General features: G+C 46.6%; 1 protein-coding gene across 3 annotated transcripts in view; it reads left to right on the forward strand.

Annotated features, from left to right (window-relative positions):
- tcf20 (transcription factor 20) overlaps nt 1-18,696 on the forward strand; it is a 72,636-nt gene that overhangs the window by 34,941 nt on the left and 18,999 nt on the right. For all 3 annotated transcript variants that reach the window (XM_063062624.1, XM_063062623.1, XM_063062625.1), the window contains one exon: nt 6,141-11,170. In XM_063062624.1, the coding sequence (XP_062918694.1) occupies nt 6,141-11,170 (5,030 nt within the window). The remainder of the gene's footprint in view (nt 1-6,140; nt 11,171-18,696) is intronic.

An 18,696-nucleotide genomic window follows, 5' to 3' on the forward strand; every position in this document is an offset into this window, starting at 1 on the left:
AAGCTATTTCATAAGAAAATAACACATGACGGGTTACAAGCTGAGAATTAAAATATGTCTGCAGGGAATTTCCTGAGTGAGACAGAGCAGCATATGAATAAATTGGCAGGAATGATGAAAAGTATGTAACGAATGTTGGGAGTGGAGTGGGGTGGGGGGAGCATTAGTGTCAGGGTGAGTGCCTTTTCCTGTATGAATGGGCTTTGGATTGGGGAGGATTGGACGGGAGGGTAAAGCAGAAAGCATCTGTTGAAGAATACAAATACTGTTCCTCCAGTCAGCAAGTGGTTCAAGCTCGATGTGTTCTGGCAAGTGTGAATATACTGTACATTCTTCCTGTCCCAGAATATGTAGTGCACAGCCTTTGAGTGTAACTTCTGACATGTTTGAGTTTATCTACTATCCGAGCAAAAGTTGCAAGTCTGTGGAAAATCTCTCTCAGCCTTGTGCTTCTCCTCTGTTCTCTACCTGTCCCCATGAATCCCACCTCTCTGTTTGGATACCTCTGTTCTTGAGCAGGGACTTTGAGTGTTGGGAGACAACATTAGCTGGATCTGACTTGGCTTCTATGTTGACCCACTCAGATCGCGCTCAATTGTAGGAGTCCCTATAATGTTGAGCTCCTATTCCCTGATTGCCTTCTGGACATAAGCACCATTTCAGCCTTTTTTATTCCAAAATTGTGCTTTGTCTGTAGTTTATGCAGTAAAAGCAATTGAGATGTGTTTTTCTGTGTGATTATGGTATCATCAATTCAATACTTCCTCTAAAAAGAACATTTGAGCTGTAGTTTATTTCAGGGTGGTATGGGGCAGGGATGAGGATATTAGAAAAAGAAGCAGGAATACACATGCATCTGCTCCACCTTTCATTAAGGTTATGGCTAATCTTTTACTATTGTACAATTTCCCCACACTAATTCATAAACCTTGATAATTTTAATATGTATATATCTATTAATCTGACCAGAACGCGCTCATGGTTCCACAGCCCTCTAGGTCGACCCTTGCAAAAGTCTTGTCCTGTATCTGTCCTGAATGCCCAGCCTCTTACTTTGAGGATCTTCTCTAGTTTTTGACACCAGCCTAGAGAAATTTCACTGCTCCCTGCATCTCCCTTGGTCTCTTTAAGAATTTTCGAACATAGAAAAGTACAGCACAGGAACAGGCCATTCACCCACTGTGTTGTCCCATACCAGCTAAAAAGCAAATCAAAAACATCCAACACTAATCCCTCCTACCCTCACAATGTCCATATCCCTCCACCGTCCTTACGTCCATGTGCCTATCCAAACATCTCTTTATAACCTCTGATGTACTTGTCTCTACCATGGTACCAGGCAGCGCGGTCCAGGCATCCACAACTCTCAAAGTAAAAAAATTTAACCTGCCACATCTCCCTTGAACCTACCCCTTCTTACCTTCATTGTGTGCCCTCTAGTATTAGGCTTTTCAGCCTTGGGAAACAGACACACCCCATTTACTCTATGCCTCTCATAATATTATAAACCTCTATCAGATCTCCCCTCAGCCTCCGACACTCCAGAGAAAACAGCCCAAGTTTATCCAGCCTCTCATGATGGCACATGCCCTCTAAGCCAGACAGCATCCTCTTCTGCACCCTCTCCAAAGCGTCAAGTTGCAACAAAACCTCTTGACTTTTGAACTCATTGCCTCGACATTTGTATGTCTTAATGAACTCAATCTTATTCCATAAATCTTTCTAGGGTATAGATCTAGTTCCTTTTAATCTCTTGCTGTACAATAAACTGCCCATTTCAGGAATCAGTCTGGTGAAACTTTGTTCCACTCTTATCATAAGCATATCCTTACCCTGAGTAAGGAGAGCAGACTGATACACAGTTTGCTAGAGGATTTTGGTAGAATGCACTGTTTACCTTCTAATTACTTGTTGTGTCTGTGTGTTAAACAAGGACTTTCACACATGTCCCTCTGCATGCTTATTTTTTTCAGTCTCTCACCATTCAAATGCTCTGATTTTCTATTATTTTTCTCCAAGGATAGAATAGAATAAGGAAAAATGTGAGGTCACATGTTTTAATAGAAACAAAGAAAAGAATCTAGCATTTCAATGAGAGATTGAAATGTGTTGGTGAAACTCAAGTGTGTTAGAGAACAAATCATTTTTAAATTATCATGCTTGTGCAGTAAGCAATACCTTTTGCTAATTTTTTCCATTTTGTTTATCTATAGAAACTTCCATAGTCTGTTATTTTTCTGTTTCTCACTAGATCATTCGTATTCTTTTCCCCTTATCAGTGTCTTGGTGTTCTTTGCTGATTTTGCTTCCGGACTATGAGCAAATTGTTCAGGAGCCAAGAATTGGCCTTCACTCTGACCATGAGTGCTCAGTCTGTTTCTAACCTTCAACACAGTTTTATTTTGAAAACGTGAGCTTATTTGTAAAATTGGACAATTATGAATGGACCTGAATATAATGCTAGGATTTTTATTAATTTCTCAATCAGCATTCAATAAATGTTATTAATTGTAGCTTGCAATAAATACTGTAAGTCACCCTATGGAGTTAATGATTACCCCTTGCACTGAATACACTGTGCAGGTGTGCCAACTGACCCTTGCTTTGAGTAAATAGCCGATCTTTACCGATGCATAGTGAGCAAGTCTGCTGAATGAAGTTACTGGGGCATGCCCCCTGAATAAACAGTGCCTGTGTAAAATCAAGGTATGTCAACCTTAGACACAAGAAATTTTGCAGATGCTGGAAATCCTGAGCAACGCACACAAAATGCTAGAGGAACTCAGCAGGTCAGGCAGCATCTATGGAAAAGAATGAATGAATAATCTGGTTCCATAGATGCTGCCTGACCTGCTGAGTTCCTCCAGCAGTTTGTTTGGTAAATTTGCCTACTCTCATCTTTTGCAAAGCTAACCTAAGTTACAGAAAACCCATGTAAGAGAGTTGTGCCTTTTTAATGTATTTATATGTTGTCTGTGTGTGACACTGGCTGGGCAGAATTCATTGTCCTTCCCTCTACAATGAGTTGTATTTCAGAGGGAATTACATCTGGTGCCACAAAAGGAAAAGATTCCTACTTCGAATCACTTTGAATCAGAGGAGCCTTAATGTTAATTATGTTCACTATTGCTGAAACTTTTTTGATGCAGGTATATTTAATTAAATTTAGATTCCATCACTGTTGTGGGATGGACCTCATTTCTGATCAATTTTACAGGACTCTAGATTCTATACCATACAGTCATACTTGATGTTTTGTTTTCCTGCTTGCTTCATCCATTTGACTTATTTGCCAGCGCCTACTCCTCAGCAAATTTTGAATCTTGGTCCCAATTATCCACTCCCATTATCTCAGATTTCTACCCTCTCCCCATTTTCTATTACCCTCCCTACCCTTGCCCTGGTTTAGGAGTTAGTGACCATGAATTTTAAGAGCATAAGTCACAGGGGCAGGGAAATACCATTCGTCCCCTTGATACTGCTCTACCATTCAAGGTAATGGTTGAATTCCTACTTTAAAACCATTTCCTGTCCTTGCAAGGAATGTAGAGCACAAGAATAGGAAAGTTTTGAAGCAACTTGCTGCAGTTGAGACAGAAGACAGACTTGGTCTCCATATTTAAGGAAGGATACACTGGCGATGGAGAGCAGGTTCACTGCTACTTGCTGAGTAAAAGGGTTGGCATATGAAGTGTGACCAACTTGAATCTGTAGTCATTTGTATTTGGAAGAATGAAGGGTGACCTTATTGAAGTACCAGATTTTGATGGGGGGAGGGGGGATTAAGAGTAGATGAAGGGACTGGCGGAGGATGCTTCCCCCAGCGGCATACCTAGAATGGAATAACTTATTTTCAGAATAAGGAATCGCCCATTTAACAGAGATATGGAGAAATTTCTTCTGCGGGTTGTGACTCAGAACTGTGGAGACAGAATCATTGAATATGTTCAAAGTGGAGGGACTGGTGTATTTGATCTACAAGGGAGCTGGGGCATATGGAAAAAGCTGGAGGTAGTGTTAAGGCCAGAATACATTGGCCTTGATTTCATTGAATACTGGAGCAGGCTGAGCAACTGATTGATCTACACCTGTTTCTTATGCATTAAATCTGGGAGCCAAATATTCAACGTTTAGGAAGGGTGTAAAATGGAAAAGGGGGTTGATAAGGGATGGCATCGATAGATTAGTTGAAAGGGAACTTGGCGTGGTAGATGATAGCTAGAGTTAGAATCAGTTTAGGTGGAGCTATGATTCGGCAGGGGACAGAAATCGTTGGTGGAAATTGCTTGTGGCCTCCAGTTAGTGGTTGTGTTGCAGGGCACAGTATAAAAATATCATTCTGCAGAGGGATCCCTCAAAGTATCCTCATAATATGATAGAGTTTGCATGTAGTGCAAAAGTGGTTTTCGCCTGGGCTTTCTGTCTCAGCCAGCAAAGATTTGAGGGGCTCGCTGGCTGTCTTGGAATAGAAACCCACATTAAAGTATATGTTATTGAACAGCCATAGCAGATGTTTTTTCTTAAAATACAATTGAACGAATGTGCATTCCTTTAACTCACAAAGACACAACATTGGTTCAACCATGGGCTGTAGAGAAAATTAAATCTAAGGAAAAAGTATTGCAGAGCTACCGGAATAAACAGTAAGCCTGAAAATTGGCAGGATTTTGGAATTCTGCAAAAGAGGAACAAGAAATTATAAAGAAAGGGAAAATAGAATGAGAATAAATTGAAAAACTTCAGTTCTTGGACTCGCCACTTTTAGAATCATAGCGTCGCACAGCTCAGAAACAGGCCCTGTGACCCAACATCAACCACCCATTTTCACTAAATCCACAGTAGTGTAGTGGTTAGCACAACTCTTTACAGTACCAACGATCCGGGTTCATTTCCTGACGCTGTCTGTAAGGGAGTTTGTATGTTCTCCCTGTGACCGCGTGGTTTCACTCTGGGTGCTCAAGTTTCTTCTCACAGTCTAAAGATGCATCGGTTATAAGGTTAATTGTAAATTGGGCTGGGGTTAAATTGGGGGTTGCTGGGCAGCACGGCTGGAAGGGTCTATTCCACGCTGTATCTCAGTAAATAAATAAGTAAACAGGCTTTCCCATCAACACCCCCAGACTCTACCACTCACTTCACTCTAAACCAAGATACAGCAGTCAGCTAACATGCCGAGCTGCAGTTCTAGGGAACGTGGGAAGAAATTAAAACATGGGTCACGGAGAGAACGTGCACGCTCCACACAGGCAGAATCTGAGGTGTGATTGAACCTCAGATGAGTTGTTTCTGTAACTGATCTATTGTACTGCCTGCTGGCAACTTCATAAACCTTTCCCTTGGATTTGATAATATTTTACTTGTGAATGCATACATCAGCTCTTTTTACTATTTATTTTTTGTACCCAAGGGAAAGTATATTTGGTGCAATTATGCATTATTTCTCTAAATGCCAGCCATTACCCATTAATGTTGTTCTCCCAATTTACCTTAACCAACCTGGCCTTAACACTTGGAAAATTAAAAAAAAAACAAGTACAGATGCTGGAAAGCTGAACTCAACAGAAGTTGCTGGGATACTCAATAAGTCAAGCAGTATCTGTGGAGACAGAGAAACAATTTGCATTCCAAGACATTGATGCTTATCACAACAGTCTGCTAGCTATTTCAAGCACTTTTTGTTCATTCTTTTGTTTCTTAGTTTCACATTGAACTGCACCATGTACAGACAAGGTTAAATTTTCTTTTACTATGGTTAATCTTTCCTAGTGGCTGCTTTATAAATGACTTTTAATTAATTGTACAGGGACAAGATCTAAAATGGCCAGTTTCCTAGTTGGTTCTTCAAACTAAAACCCATCTCTTATTACAATGCAGGAGTTTATCTACTTTCTTAGTAATAGTTTGATTTTCTCCGTATGTAAGTTGAGTCTCCTATGATTACTGGGGCCCCAGTTAGTTCCCTGACTTCTATCCTGCATTACAATAACTATTTAGAGGGCTACAAACAGCCTACACTCTGCTGCTTAGCTGTGATTATCCCTGCCCTAGGGAAATGATTCTTGCTCCATGTCTCTGGGTACTCTGGATATTGCCGATACTTATTTTTGTTTAACAATCTCGACTCTGCTTGATTTCTGCAGAACCTGCTGGGGTACGAACCGTGCAACACCGCAGCATGCAGTCCTACCGAGAGCAGAGCAGCTACCACGGGAGCCAGAGGCTGCTGCACCAAGAGGCCCAGGAGTCTGCCCGCCTGAGCGACTATAACCAGCACCACCAGGGCCCAATTTACAGCGGCTACAGCAACCGACCAGTCAGCGAGGGCTGTGACCAACAGCTGTACCCGCCCTTCCGCAGGGAGCCCGCTGATTACTATTACTCAAGGGGGAAGGAACTGACCAGCACCCAGGTTCAGCGCAGGTTGGGTGGGGGGCTGCAGAGTGGCTATGGCACGCAGCAGGCTGGCAGCTACTCCGTGCAGTACTTGAGCGAGGGCCAGTGGCGACCTCCACCCACCTCCATGCCAGGCTATGGACACTTTGAACAGGACGTATACACCAGTCAGTTTTCTCCAGGTACCTCTCAGCAACAGCTGCGACACCAGTCCTTCCAAGCGACTGCCAGCAGCCAAGGACTGGCCCAAGCCCCTTCCTCCACCGCTCACCTTTCCCAGCTTCTCCACCAGGCTGGTTCGGGCCTGCAGGCCAAGTACCAGCACCGAGCAGCCCAGTACAACCCCCAGCAGTTTCAGCCCTCCTCCACCACCTCTACCACCACAACCACCACCTCCACCTCCTCCTCCTCCTCCTCCTACCTGTCTCCTCAAGGCTACAGCCAGCCCCCTGGTCAGGCATTTGATGGCTACCATGCCAGTGCCAGCAGCCAGTGCGATGGCTACACAGTCAATGCTGCAGTTGCCCCCGGTTACGGTACCCAGGCTGGCTACAGCTACCAGCCACCTGTAGCCAAACCCTGCTTCGAACAGGCAAAACCACCGTCAGGCCAGCAGCATACCCAACGAAACCTGCAGTACCCCGCCACCGCCAAGATGGCCCTGCTCAACCAGCAGTTTGGTTCTTATTGCACAGCCGACATTCCTGCCAAATCGCCCATGCCATTCCACCAGAACTTTAGCCCCGGTTCCAACCCCTCACCAGCCACCCCTGTGGCCCAGTCCCCCTCCTGCAGCTCCACCCCGTCCCCCCTGCTGGTCGGCGGCGACGGCCTTCAGTGCAGTGCCGGGTCCATTGGCATCGGGGCAAGGGGCCGCCTCCTGCAGCAGATGCCCCATCCCAGCCCCACCCCAGCGGGGCTGATGTCCAGCCCCAGCTCCCAGTCTGCCACCTACGAAGGCTTTGGCCTGGAGGGCGGAGGGGAGAAGAGAGCGCCGGACCTGGGCCTCAGCAGCCTTACTGCTCTGAGCTCGCAGGTGGCCAACATCCCCAACACAGTGCAGCACCTGCTCCTCTCTGACTCGCTGGCCCTGCAGCGCAGGCAGGCCCGCCGTTCCGCCAAGAGAGCGGGAGCCCCAGGGGAGCTGCCAGGCCTGGAGGAACAGCTGAAGTCGCCCCGGGCAGACTCCCTGGATGGAGGCTGCTCCAGCTCCTCGGAGGACCACGCGGAGCGGGTCCGCCAGCTCAGCGGGCAGAGCGGCTGCTCGGAGCGGGCCCTGAAGCCACGCCACCCCGAGGCTGCCAATGCTACCTGCTCGCCGGCCGGCTCCCATGGCGACGGACGGCCGCTCTCCAAGGAGGAGCTGATGGCCCAGATGTGTCAGGAGGGCAAAGGCAGCGCCGTGGCGACGCTGGCGGAGCCAGGACCCCAGCGAGGCGAGAAGCCGGTGGGTGTCATTGTGTCAAGGGAAACTATGGCTGGGAGGGCAGAAGCAATGGGCATTGCTGGGCAAGAAGATGAGCACGCCTACACTGTCAGTAGCGAGAAGGTGCCTGGCCGTGGCCAGCAGCCCAACAGTAGCCGCAGCACCACGGCAAGATCAGCAGCCCAGAATGGCAACGGCCTGGGGCACCAAGGTCATCCGGCGCCTGGTGACCCCATGGCTACTAGGTTGGACTCCTCCAAGTCCCCCAGCTGCTTAGCTTACGGTTTCCGGGACATGCCCAGAAATGAAGGGGGGTACCATCAAATGCAGTACCCCAGCACCCCTTACGGCCAGCTGGAGACTGAGCAGTTCACTTCTGGGGACAGGAAGGTCATCCCAAATAAGGCTGAGAAGAGCCACAGTTTGCTTCAGGAAGCCCTGCAAGCCAACTATCCTGCAAGGAAGTTCCATCCAAACTATGTCCCTGACCTGCAATTTTCGGGATTCATGGATCCCTTGCTGCAGCCTGGCTACCCCATGCGACAGATGTCTGAGGTGACGAGAAAAGACGTCCCAAGTCATGCCACAGCTTTGCCCTCTGGTTGGGTAGATGGGAGAGCACAAGTTCCTGGCTTTGGCACCGAGCAGGGCAGGGCTGACCTGGAGACCCAGCTTGAAGGTGGGATGTCAGAGAGGAAGTCCGTCATCTGCGACTTCTCCCCATCAAGGCAGTTTGGCCGTAGCTCTACACCTTTAACCTGTGGGCAGTCTCATGATCAAGAGTTTTTCCGGAACGTGAAGGGTGACAAGTTTTGCAAAGCAGGACAGTCGGTTATCCAGACAGGTCTTCCTGTAATGTCAGAAACACGAATAAAAGGTGAGATGGGCCAAGGTCTAGGTCAGCAAAGGGCTATTGGACATCACGATGACAGAGACCCAAGGACACTCTCACCCCCCTGGAAGTACGATACTTCACAATTGGTCAGGGGTTCCACAATGATTTCTACTCCGATGCCCATGGGACCTGTCAGTAACTTTCCCCATCAGCCTCTGAACAACCGATCCACCAGGGCAAGGCGTCCCTATGGCAGGGGGGCAGGCAGAGGCGGGGTGAGGAGGAGAGGTTCAGCAAGGGCAGATGGCAATGCTTTCCTGACAAGGGCACCACTTATCAAACAGGAAGGTATGCTGGAAGTTGGCAGAGCCGGGCACCTTGGCCAATCTCGTGAACACCTGCCAGCATTATTGGACAAGATCGCCATGTACCCTACAAACTCAGATACGCTTTCCTCCCTGTTAGCCAAGCAAGTGAATGCTTGTTCCTCGGGTATGGAGTCGGAAGGCACGGTCAGGTATCCAATTCATCCACCGAAGCAGATGTACAATCTTAAAGGGGTGGGTGATTGGACTAACACAAATGACGTGAAAATGCCTGCTGCAGAGATGTGCAGGAGCAGGATTCAGAAAGAGCCAAGACTCCCTGATGCCACGCAGCAGGAAGCAGGTAGCCACCCCTCGCTCCAAATGTATTTGCCTCAGAGTCATGAGGCCCAAAGCCCACAGCTGGATGATCAGTCAGCGTCCATGGGCAAGCATTTGCCTAAAAAGCAAAACAATACGAGTCAGGAGGACTCATCGGTTCAGTCCTCTATTTTGTCAAGGAGAAGGATAAGATCTTTTATATCACCGATTCCAGCCAAGAGATTTTGCCAAGAGCCAAAAGCCAAGGACCCCCTACACCAGCGTGACCCTGCCGACTCTCCGTGCAGCGCCAGCCTAACCCCCGTACAAAAGCCTGAGGCTGCCGATGAGTGCCAGCAGGTGAACGATGAGAAGGGCAGCCCCGGTGGGAGCCTTTCTCCAGCTGCTTCCCTCGCCAGTCCCGGTAAAACTAAGACACTGCCACCGCGGAAGGGCCGAGGCCTAAAGCTGGAAGCAATTGTGCAGAAGATCACGTCACCCAATGGGAGGAAGTTTCCGCCAACTGGGATGCTGGATGGGGCCTCAGACGGTCTGACACTAGAAGACATCCTGTCCGTCAAAGAGGCTGGTTGGGAGAGAGGCAGCGGGGCAATGGTGCAGGCTGGGTACAAGATGGATGGAGATCCCAAGGAAGGGGCTGAGGAACAGGCTCGGGGCCCTGGGGCTACCTGTCAGGAGCGACATTCCAACTGCTCCCAGCTCTGTGGAGCCTCCTCACCATCTGCTCGGGCTCCGCATCATCCTGAGTCCAATCAGTGCGGTGCCGTATGCCCTCTGCCCTGCCCCCTGGCGCACCAGGCCGGCGAGGGGACCACTGGTGTCACCCCTAAGGCGGAAGTTGTGGTTGCAAAGGGATACTTCCCGTCTGGCAAAAAGCGAGGGAGACCGCTGGGGAGTATCAACAAGCAGAAACGCCTCCGGCAGGAGTGCTCAGGCCCCCGGGCTCGGGATGAGGCAGAGGAGGAGAAGGCCAAGGCTAAGGTGAGGCCCGAGAGGAAGAAACCAGTCTCCCACCCGAGGAGGCGCCGCAAGCGGCTCGACGGCCCCGTCGTGCTGCCCCAGGAGCCAGAAATCAAACTGAAACACACTGCTCGAGTGACGCGCAGGAGGCGGGGGGAGTCCCAGGATAAGGGCTTCTCTCCCTACGTGTTGCTGGAGAGGAATCGTGAGGTGGCGCTCTGCACTATAATCAACACCCAGGATGATCAGAACAGTATCCAGAAAGGAGTTAAGGGTCACCAGGGGCCAACCTCCACCCCACCACCCAGTTGTGCTGGCAAAGCCTTACCAACATCCTCACACATGGTGCAAGGGCCACTGGTGACTGACTCCCCCACCCTTGGCATCTTGGTCTGCTGCTTGTGTGGCAAATGTGCCAATCACAGGGACCTGGGCGACCTCTTTGGACCCTACTACCCTCACCAGTATGCTGGCACCCTGCCCAAGAACCCACCCCCGAAGAAGATAGCACCGGTGCAGAGCCGGGTGGTGAGGCACAGGAGCATGCCCGACCTGCTAAAGACTGGCCAGTCGGGAGACGAGAGCAAGGAGTTTGGGACTGTCCTGGGGCACCCCAGGTTCAAAAGGCGTCACTACAGCGAAGATTGCACCCCTTCCTGGGCCAGTCCCAGGAGCAGCAAAGGGCACCGCCGCTGCTACTGCTGCATAAAGACTTCCTCTGTCGACTTACGGACTCAGAGATTTAAAAGTGAGCTCGGCCCGCAGGTGGAGCTACAGCTCCCTCAACTACCTCTAGACCCCAATGAACTGTGGATCCACGAGTCCTGTGTGCTCTGGGCCAGTGGGGTCTACCTGATCTCTGGGAGACTCTATGGACTGCAAGAAGCTGTAGAAATGGCTAGAGAGACGGTAAGGATTGCTGCTGTGTTTTGTGAGGGTGTTGCCGGTGGTTGGGTGGGGATAGAGTGCGAGTATGTGGCTATGCTTTGAGAGGGCCTAAAGCTTCCTATTCCTTATGAATTATCCTCCCACCCCTTCTCCACGAAGAACTAGTCTGTCTCTTCACTTTTATATAAGGACTGCTTGTTGCAGTCTGCTGGATTTTTTTTTGTCCGTGGACCCCAAAGCTTTGTCCATTAGAGAGCACTTCCAGTAAGGATTGAGTGTTCCTATCTCCAGATCCCATGCCCTCTGCCAGCCCATTGCATACATGTTCAGGATTTCTCCTTAACTCTTTTCACCTCTCTACTACCCTTCAAACCTAATTCTTCACCCAAGCTTTTCCTCACCTCTCCTAATATCTCCTTCCGTAGACCATGTTAATTATTTTTCAAGCAACGCACACAAAATGCTGGAGGAACTCAGCAGGCCAGGCAGCATCTATGGAAAAGAGTACAGTCGACGTTTTGGCCTGAGACCCTTTGGCAGGACTGGGGCGAAAAAAAGCTGAGTAGATTTACAAGTTGGGAGGGGAGAGAAATACAAGGTGATAGGTGAAACCTGGAGGGGGAGGGATGAAGCAAAGAGCTGGGAAGTTGATTGGTGACAGAGACAGAAGGCCATGGAAGAAAGAGAAAGGGGCAGAAACACCAGAGGGAGGCAATGGCAAGGAGATACTGTGAGAGAGGGAAAAGGGTAATGGAAGTGGTGAAGAGAGGGGGGTCATTACCAGAAGTTCAAGGAATCAATGTGCGTGTCATTAGGTTGGAGACTACCCAGGTGGAATATAAGGTGTTGTTCCTTCAACCTAAGTGTGGCCTCATCACAACAGTGGAGGAGGCCATGGGTAGACATATCTGAATAGGAATGGGAAGGGGAATTAAAATGGGTGGCCACTGAGAGATCCCGTTTTAATTATTTTTTGTTATCTCCTGTGAAGCATTTTGGTTTGTTATCCTTCACTGATAATGTATTTCTGAATCCTGTTTTAAACTAACTGCCTGTTCACAACAACCCTCACAATATTTGTTACAGTCATACCTGGGATTAGGCGTTGGATTCTACAGAGCTACCTTGTAGGAGAGATGGGCCAGAACTGAGAACTATTTTCGATTATTTCTCTCACTTTCAAAATTTCTATGCTCTGCCCGTTTCCCCCATTCAGTACTGTGGTATTGTATGTGGTAAAATTTTTCTCTGAACTGTACCTGTGTTTTTCAATGTCATTTGTCATTGGTGCTGTTATACTAAGTATTATTTTGTTAGTCCTGCATCTTGATTGTTACTGTGTTACATGGTGTCAGATCTAGTTTACCCTGCACCCAGTACTGGACTCCATTGTTATACACTGACAGATCGATGCCTCCTGTTTATTTAGTATGTCAGTATCACCGATGACAGATATCAGTACTGTAGCTCTTGTATGGTGACACACTCACGTCCATGTACCTCTCTTGCCTCAGTGGAAGACCTTAGTGGTGGATCTGAACCTTCAGAGCCATATCAATAGTGTTGTACCTGTGTTCCCACTGCTGTGCCTCTTGGATAGTGACATACCTCTGTGGTACCTCCATGCTCTGCAGTGACAAACCTGTGTTCCCAATATTGTGCCTTGTTCAACAACAATGGATATTTGCCCATGTTCTACCATGTCAAATGTATTCCTGGTGGGTGTATAGCTGTATATTTTTGTAGAGTGGCCGATCTGTATCTCACTGTGCAGTGAGGAATCTGAGCTCTCCTTGTTGAGCGGTGATTGTTTGTAACAGGAGATAACAAAAATAATTAAAACTGGATCTCTCAGTGGCCACCCATTTTAATTCACTTTCCCATTCCTATTCAGATATGTCTGTCCATGGCCTCCTCCACCGTTGTGATGAGGCCACACTTAGGTTGAAGGAACAACATCTTATATTCCACCTAGGTAGTCTCCAACCTGATGGCATGCACATTGATTTCTTGAACTTCTGGTAATCCGCCCCCCTCACCCGTCACCATTGTTTGTACCACAGTACTGTGTGTCATATAATCTGAGATCTGTGTGTTGTATCTATCAGTGATAAATCTGATCCCTGTATTGTACCTCTGTCCATGAGACCATAAGAAATTGGAGCAAAATTAAGTCATTTGGCTCATTGAGTCTTCTCCACCATTTCATCATGGCTGATCCATTTCCCTCTCAATCCCAATCTCCTGCCTTCTCTCTCTATTCCTTCATGCCCTGATTAATCAAGAATCTATCAACCTCTGCTTTAAATATACCCAATGACTTGGCGTCCATAGCCAAGTCCCTCTATTAAGTGGACATCCTTCTTTTCTGAGACCGTGTCATCTGGTCTTAGACTCTCCCACCATTGGAAACATCCGCTCCATGTCCACTCTATTGAGGCCTTTCAACATTCAGTAGATTTTAATGAGACTTCCCCTCCTGCTCTGATACTTCTAAATTCCTATAAGTACAGGCCCAGAGTCATCCAATACTTCTCATATGATAAGCCTTTCATTCCTGGAATCATTTTCATGAACCTCCTTTGAACCTTCTCCAATGCCAGCACATCCTTTCTTAGATAAGTGGCCCAAAACTGCCCTCAGTACTCCAAGTGAAGCTTATAAAGCATCAGCATTACATCTTGCTTTTACATCTAGTCCTCTGAGCAAATCTATTGTACAATACTATTTTGTTGTGCGTGATCTGTGACCATGCTGTTATACCACTATTATGTAGTGACAAAGCTATCCCCAATGCTGTACCTATAATGTAAATGAAGTACCTATTACCCTCTTGTTGTCAGGGTTCTGATGGATTTGATTCTACCTTTGCCCTCTTGAAAGATTTGATTCCTAAAACTGTAGCTCAAAGCTGTATAGTACTGGGTCTGCATACCCCATGTTGTGCTTAATCAGATCTGTGCCCATAAATGGACCTCAGAAAGGCATGAAGTACTCGGTGGGTCAGGTGACACCCATGGAGAGAGTCACTCGTTGTGTATCTTAGTATTGTACAGTGACTGATCTGTGTCCCTTAGTGTTATACCTCTGCTGCATAGTGACATGGCTGTGCCATCGTTGTTGGCTATCAGTTTGTGTCATGGCATAATCTGTGCCCCAGTACTCTGTCTCTCTGTATAGTGATAATCAGATCTTTAGTACTGTACCTCAAAGCTGTATGAGAACTTGTATAGTTGTACCCCCATAACTCTCTATTTATCAAGGCATAACTGTGCCCTCAGTACAACTGTTTCTGAATGTGAAGGTCCAGTAATGCACTTCAGTATTGCCCAGTGTCTGATCTATATCTCCAGTGTTGTGCCTTGATTGTATTGTTACTCTCTTCTGTGGAAACCCCTCAAGATCAGTGACACGTTTTCACTCTAGTTCTAATGACACCAATGAGGGTATCACAGACTCTGCCACAAATAAAACAAGGTTCTTGACAGGTCAGGGAGATGTTTCCCAACAAAGGGACTCAAGGTTCTTGATGCCCTCTCAAATTCCGTTGTTTCAGTGACCATGGCTAAGGAAATCCAACAAGGCAGGAATACTATTTTTTAAGAAGACGTTGCAAGTATCCTTAAATCATTTCCTCTGACCCTACAGAGAAGTATTCTCTTGCCATGATAGAGTTCCTTGGTCATTTCTGGTGTCTGTTATTGTGTGTGGCTTGCCCATTGGAGTGACTGTTGTGGGATCAGTGCTGGGTGGGGTTGATGTAGGTTCAACTGCCAGTAGATCTGGAGGATTTTGCTGGTACCTCTATAAATGTCTAAGGTGTCTAGAACAACAATGTCATGTATAATAGTTAGTACTGCATTTCTCCTGGAGATCATGCCCAGTGTGGTTCTCTGGGCAGATTCTGCACTGCGGTTTGCGATGCAGCTCTCTTGCTGCTGGGAGGAAGCAGTTGAAGAAGACCCTGACTACTCCTCTGTGATCACAGCCGTAAACAGATTTATTTCTTTTCTTGAAGATCTTCAATATTACAGCATCTCTGAGGTCCCTTAGGATATAGATAGCTAGATAGATATACTTTATTAATCCCGAGGGAAATTTGGTTTCGCTACAGCCGCACCAACCAAGAATAGAGCGTAAATATAGCAATACAAGAAACCCCAACAATCAAACACCAAAATGCAAACTGTGCCAGATGGAAAATAAGTCCAGGACCAGTCTATTGGCTCAGGATGTCTGACCCTCCATGGGAGAAGCTGCACGTTCGATGGCCACAGGCAGGAATGACCTCCCGTACCGCCAAGTGTTGTATCATGCTGGAATGTGGCCGAAGTCGAACAGTAAAAAGTTCAATATCCAGTCTGCAAACACGTTCCTCGATCGTAACATACCCCGGATTGCACCATCCGTTGTTAGCCAGAACAGTAAGCACCGAACTCCTTTATGCTTACCACTCTCAGTGCACTTCCGGTCAGTCGGAACGGTATTACCCACTGAACTCCTCTTCTCCAAAAGTCTCTGTTGTCTCGACTCAGTCCTCTTTCCTCGGCTTTGTGATCCCCCTCTGTGTGTTTTCCTCCGGATTTCAACAGGGGTGTCCACCGCTCCGTTCGCTAAGCCAGCCGGTCTTTGCTGGTCTGTGAAATACACAATGCGACCTTGCTTCTGTCCCGTGTGTCGGGGTGTAACCATTTCCAGCGCTAAAGAAAACCCAAATAAAACTCTCTCTACCAGCATGTTAGAGAGGGTGCAGCTTCAACGTGTTACCGTGAGGAAAAAAATACAAAAAATACAAAAAATAACGTAAATTAAAAAGTAAGAAGAAGAAAGTAAGAATAGATCGGAACGGCTGTACCAGGCTGCATGCACGACTGGCGCATGCACACTCAGTGCCCAATTGCTTGTGGAGTGCAAGTGAAGCTGCACTAGGTAGTTTGACCTGGAATGGAGTCAAAACTTACTGTCTCAAGGTCAGATTCACAGTCCGGGAGTTCTTCCTCTTCCATTGGGCTGTGCACCTTTGTCCTTGATAAGTTCTCCTCTGTACTCGGCTCTCAGTGGGGCAAACCTTTGGTGTCTGGACTCTTAAGTCATCTTATCAGGTTGTGGGAAGGTGGGAATGTTCTGGTGAGGGGAAATTTAAGAAGTTAGAACATGGGCAAAAGTATTAGTGCAGCGATGTGAAATGGGTAATGATAACCATTGTGAGTCAGGACATCGCCAGTTGGAATCAGCAAGGAAATATAGAACATAATACGGGCACAGGAGCAGGCCCTTTGGCTCACAGTGTTGTATTGCACCAATTAAATTAGTAATCAAATGGCCAACTAAATTCATCCCAAAAATAGCGAAAAGTCAAAATAAAGACTGTCTGAATGCATATTTGTACAAGGATGAGAGAATTAATGGTAAATAAATGGTCACAATGTGATAGCTAATACAGATCCACACTTCTGAAGTGACCAAGGTTAGGAAATGAATATTCCAAGGTCTTTTTCTTTTATAAGAGAGGTAGAATAGAAAAAGAAGATGGTCCCTATATCAAAGAACAAGATAAAGGCAGTAGAGTGAAATTACTTTTGATCAGAAAATTGAAAGGTTCTCTAGTACAATGTAGGACAATTTAAGCTAGTAAGTCAGGGGTCTGGGGTCCAGAATGACATTGCAGAAGGTGGAGAGTCTAAATCATTCATTTTTTAAATTTAATAAAACAGGCAAGTCCAATTGGCAGACTGGACCATACTACAAGTGTGACCTAAACAAAATTTTATACAGTTGCACGGTGACTTCCAATATTGTACCAAGTGCCTTGACCTCTAAAGACAAACCTGCCATGTGAAGCCTTTACCACCCTGTCCACCTGTACTACTGCTTTCAGGGAGCTGGAGACTTGCACCCCAAGATCCCTCTGTATATCAATGCTCCTAAGGGCCCTGCCATTCACTTTATATCGACAGAGGGGTGGGGAAGCAAGCAAGAGTAGGTAGATTTAACTGCATTTACTTTAATGCAAGGAACCTCATAGCTAAGATGGATCAGCACGTGGAATTATGATTATGAAATAAGGTTGAAAGAGTGCAGAGAAGGTTTACAAGGATGTTGCCAGGACTTGAGAAACTCAGTTACAGAGAAAGGTTGAATAGGTTAGGACTTTATTCCCTGGAGCGTAGAAGAATGAGGGGAGATTTGATAGAGGTATATAAAATTATGATGGGTATAGATAGAGTGAATGCAAGCAGGCTTTTTCCACTGAGGCAAGGGGAGAAAAAAACCAGAGGACATGGGTTAAGGGTGAGGGGGGGAAAGTTTAAAGGGAACATTAGTGGGGGCTTCTTCACACAGAGAGTGGTGGGAGTATGGAATGAGCTGCCAGATGAGGTGGTAAATGCAGGTTCTTTTTTAACATTTAAGAATAAATTGGACAGGTACATGGGTGGGAGGTGTATGGAGGGATATGGTCCGTGTGCGGGTCAGTGGGACTAGGCAGAAAATAGTTCGGCACAGCCAAGAAGGGCCAAAAGCCCTGTTTCTGTGCTGTAGTTTCTATGGTTTCTATGATATTGCTGTACTCATGGAAAGATGGTTCAGTGAAGAGCAGGAGTGGCAGCTCAGTGTTCCAAGGCATACAAGTTTTATCTACGGCACAGGGGTTGCAAAAGGGGAGGTGTGTAGTACTACTGGTCAGGGAAAGCATTACAGCAGTGCTTAGGGAGGATACATTGGAGACATTAGCCAATGAGGCTGTAAACATAGAATTTGGAAATAAGAAAAGGGCCATTGTTTTTAACTATACGTTTCCCAATGGTCAGCAGGACCCATAATACCATATATGTAAGTAAATCACAGTAAAGTGTGAAAATGATAAGGTCATGATAGTGGAGAGTTTTAACTTTCCCAATATTGACTAGGATTGCCTTAGTATAAGAGGCTTAGATAAGGTAGAATTCTTGAAAGTTCAGTCAAGAGGGGTTTTAAAAATAGTATGTTGAGAGTCCTAATAGGGAAGAAGCTATTCTTGACCTTCATGGTGGACATGGCTGTATGTCAAAGTAGTCAGTGAAAGAGATAAAGTTGGTAGTGGAGTTCAGGTCTTAAATTGAAGGAGGGCAGTTTTCAGTAGTATAAGGCAAAGTCTGGTGTGAGTCTGAAACGATCGTGATGCCAATCTAAGCTAATCACTTCTGCATACACGTGGTCCACATCCCTTTGTTCCCTATCTGTTCGTGTCTGAATCAGTCTGGTTTACTATCACTGACATATACTGTGTCATGAAATTTGTTTTCCAATAGCAGTACAGTGCAAGACAAAAATACACCATGAATTACAATAAGAAATATATTTTTAAAAATTAAGTAGTGCAGAAATAGTGAGGTAGTATTCATGAGTTCATTGTCTGTTCAGAAGTCTAATGATGGAGCGGAAGAAACCGTTCTTAAAACATTGAACGTCTGTGCGTTCAGGCTCTTGTGCCTCCTCTCTGGTAGTAATGAGAAGAAGGCATGTCCTGAGTGGTGGGAGCCCTTAATGATGAATGTTGTCTTTTTGAA

Source organism: Mobula hypostoma, chromosome 11, assembly GCF_963921235.1.
Source record: "Mobula hypostoma chromosome 11, sMobHyp1.1, whole genome shotgun sequence".
NCBI classification, from domain to species: Eukaryota; Metazoa; Chordata; class Chondrichthyes; order Myliobatiformes; family Myliobatidae; genus Mobula; species Mobula hypostoma.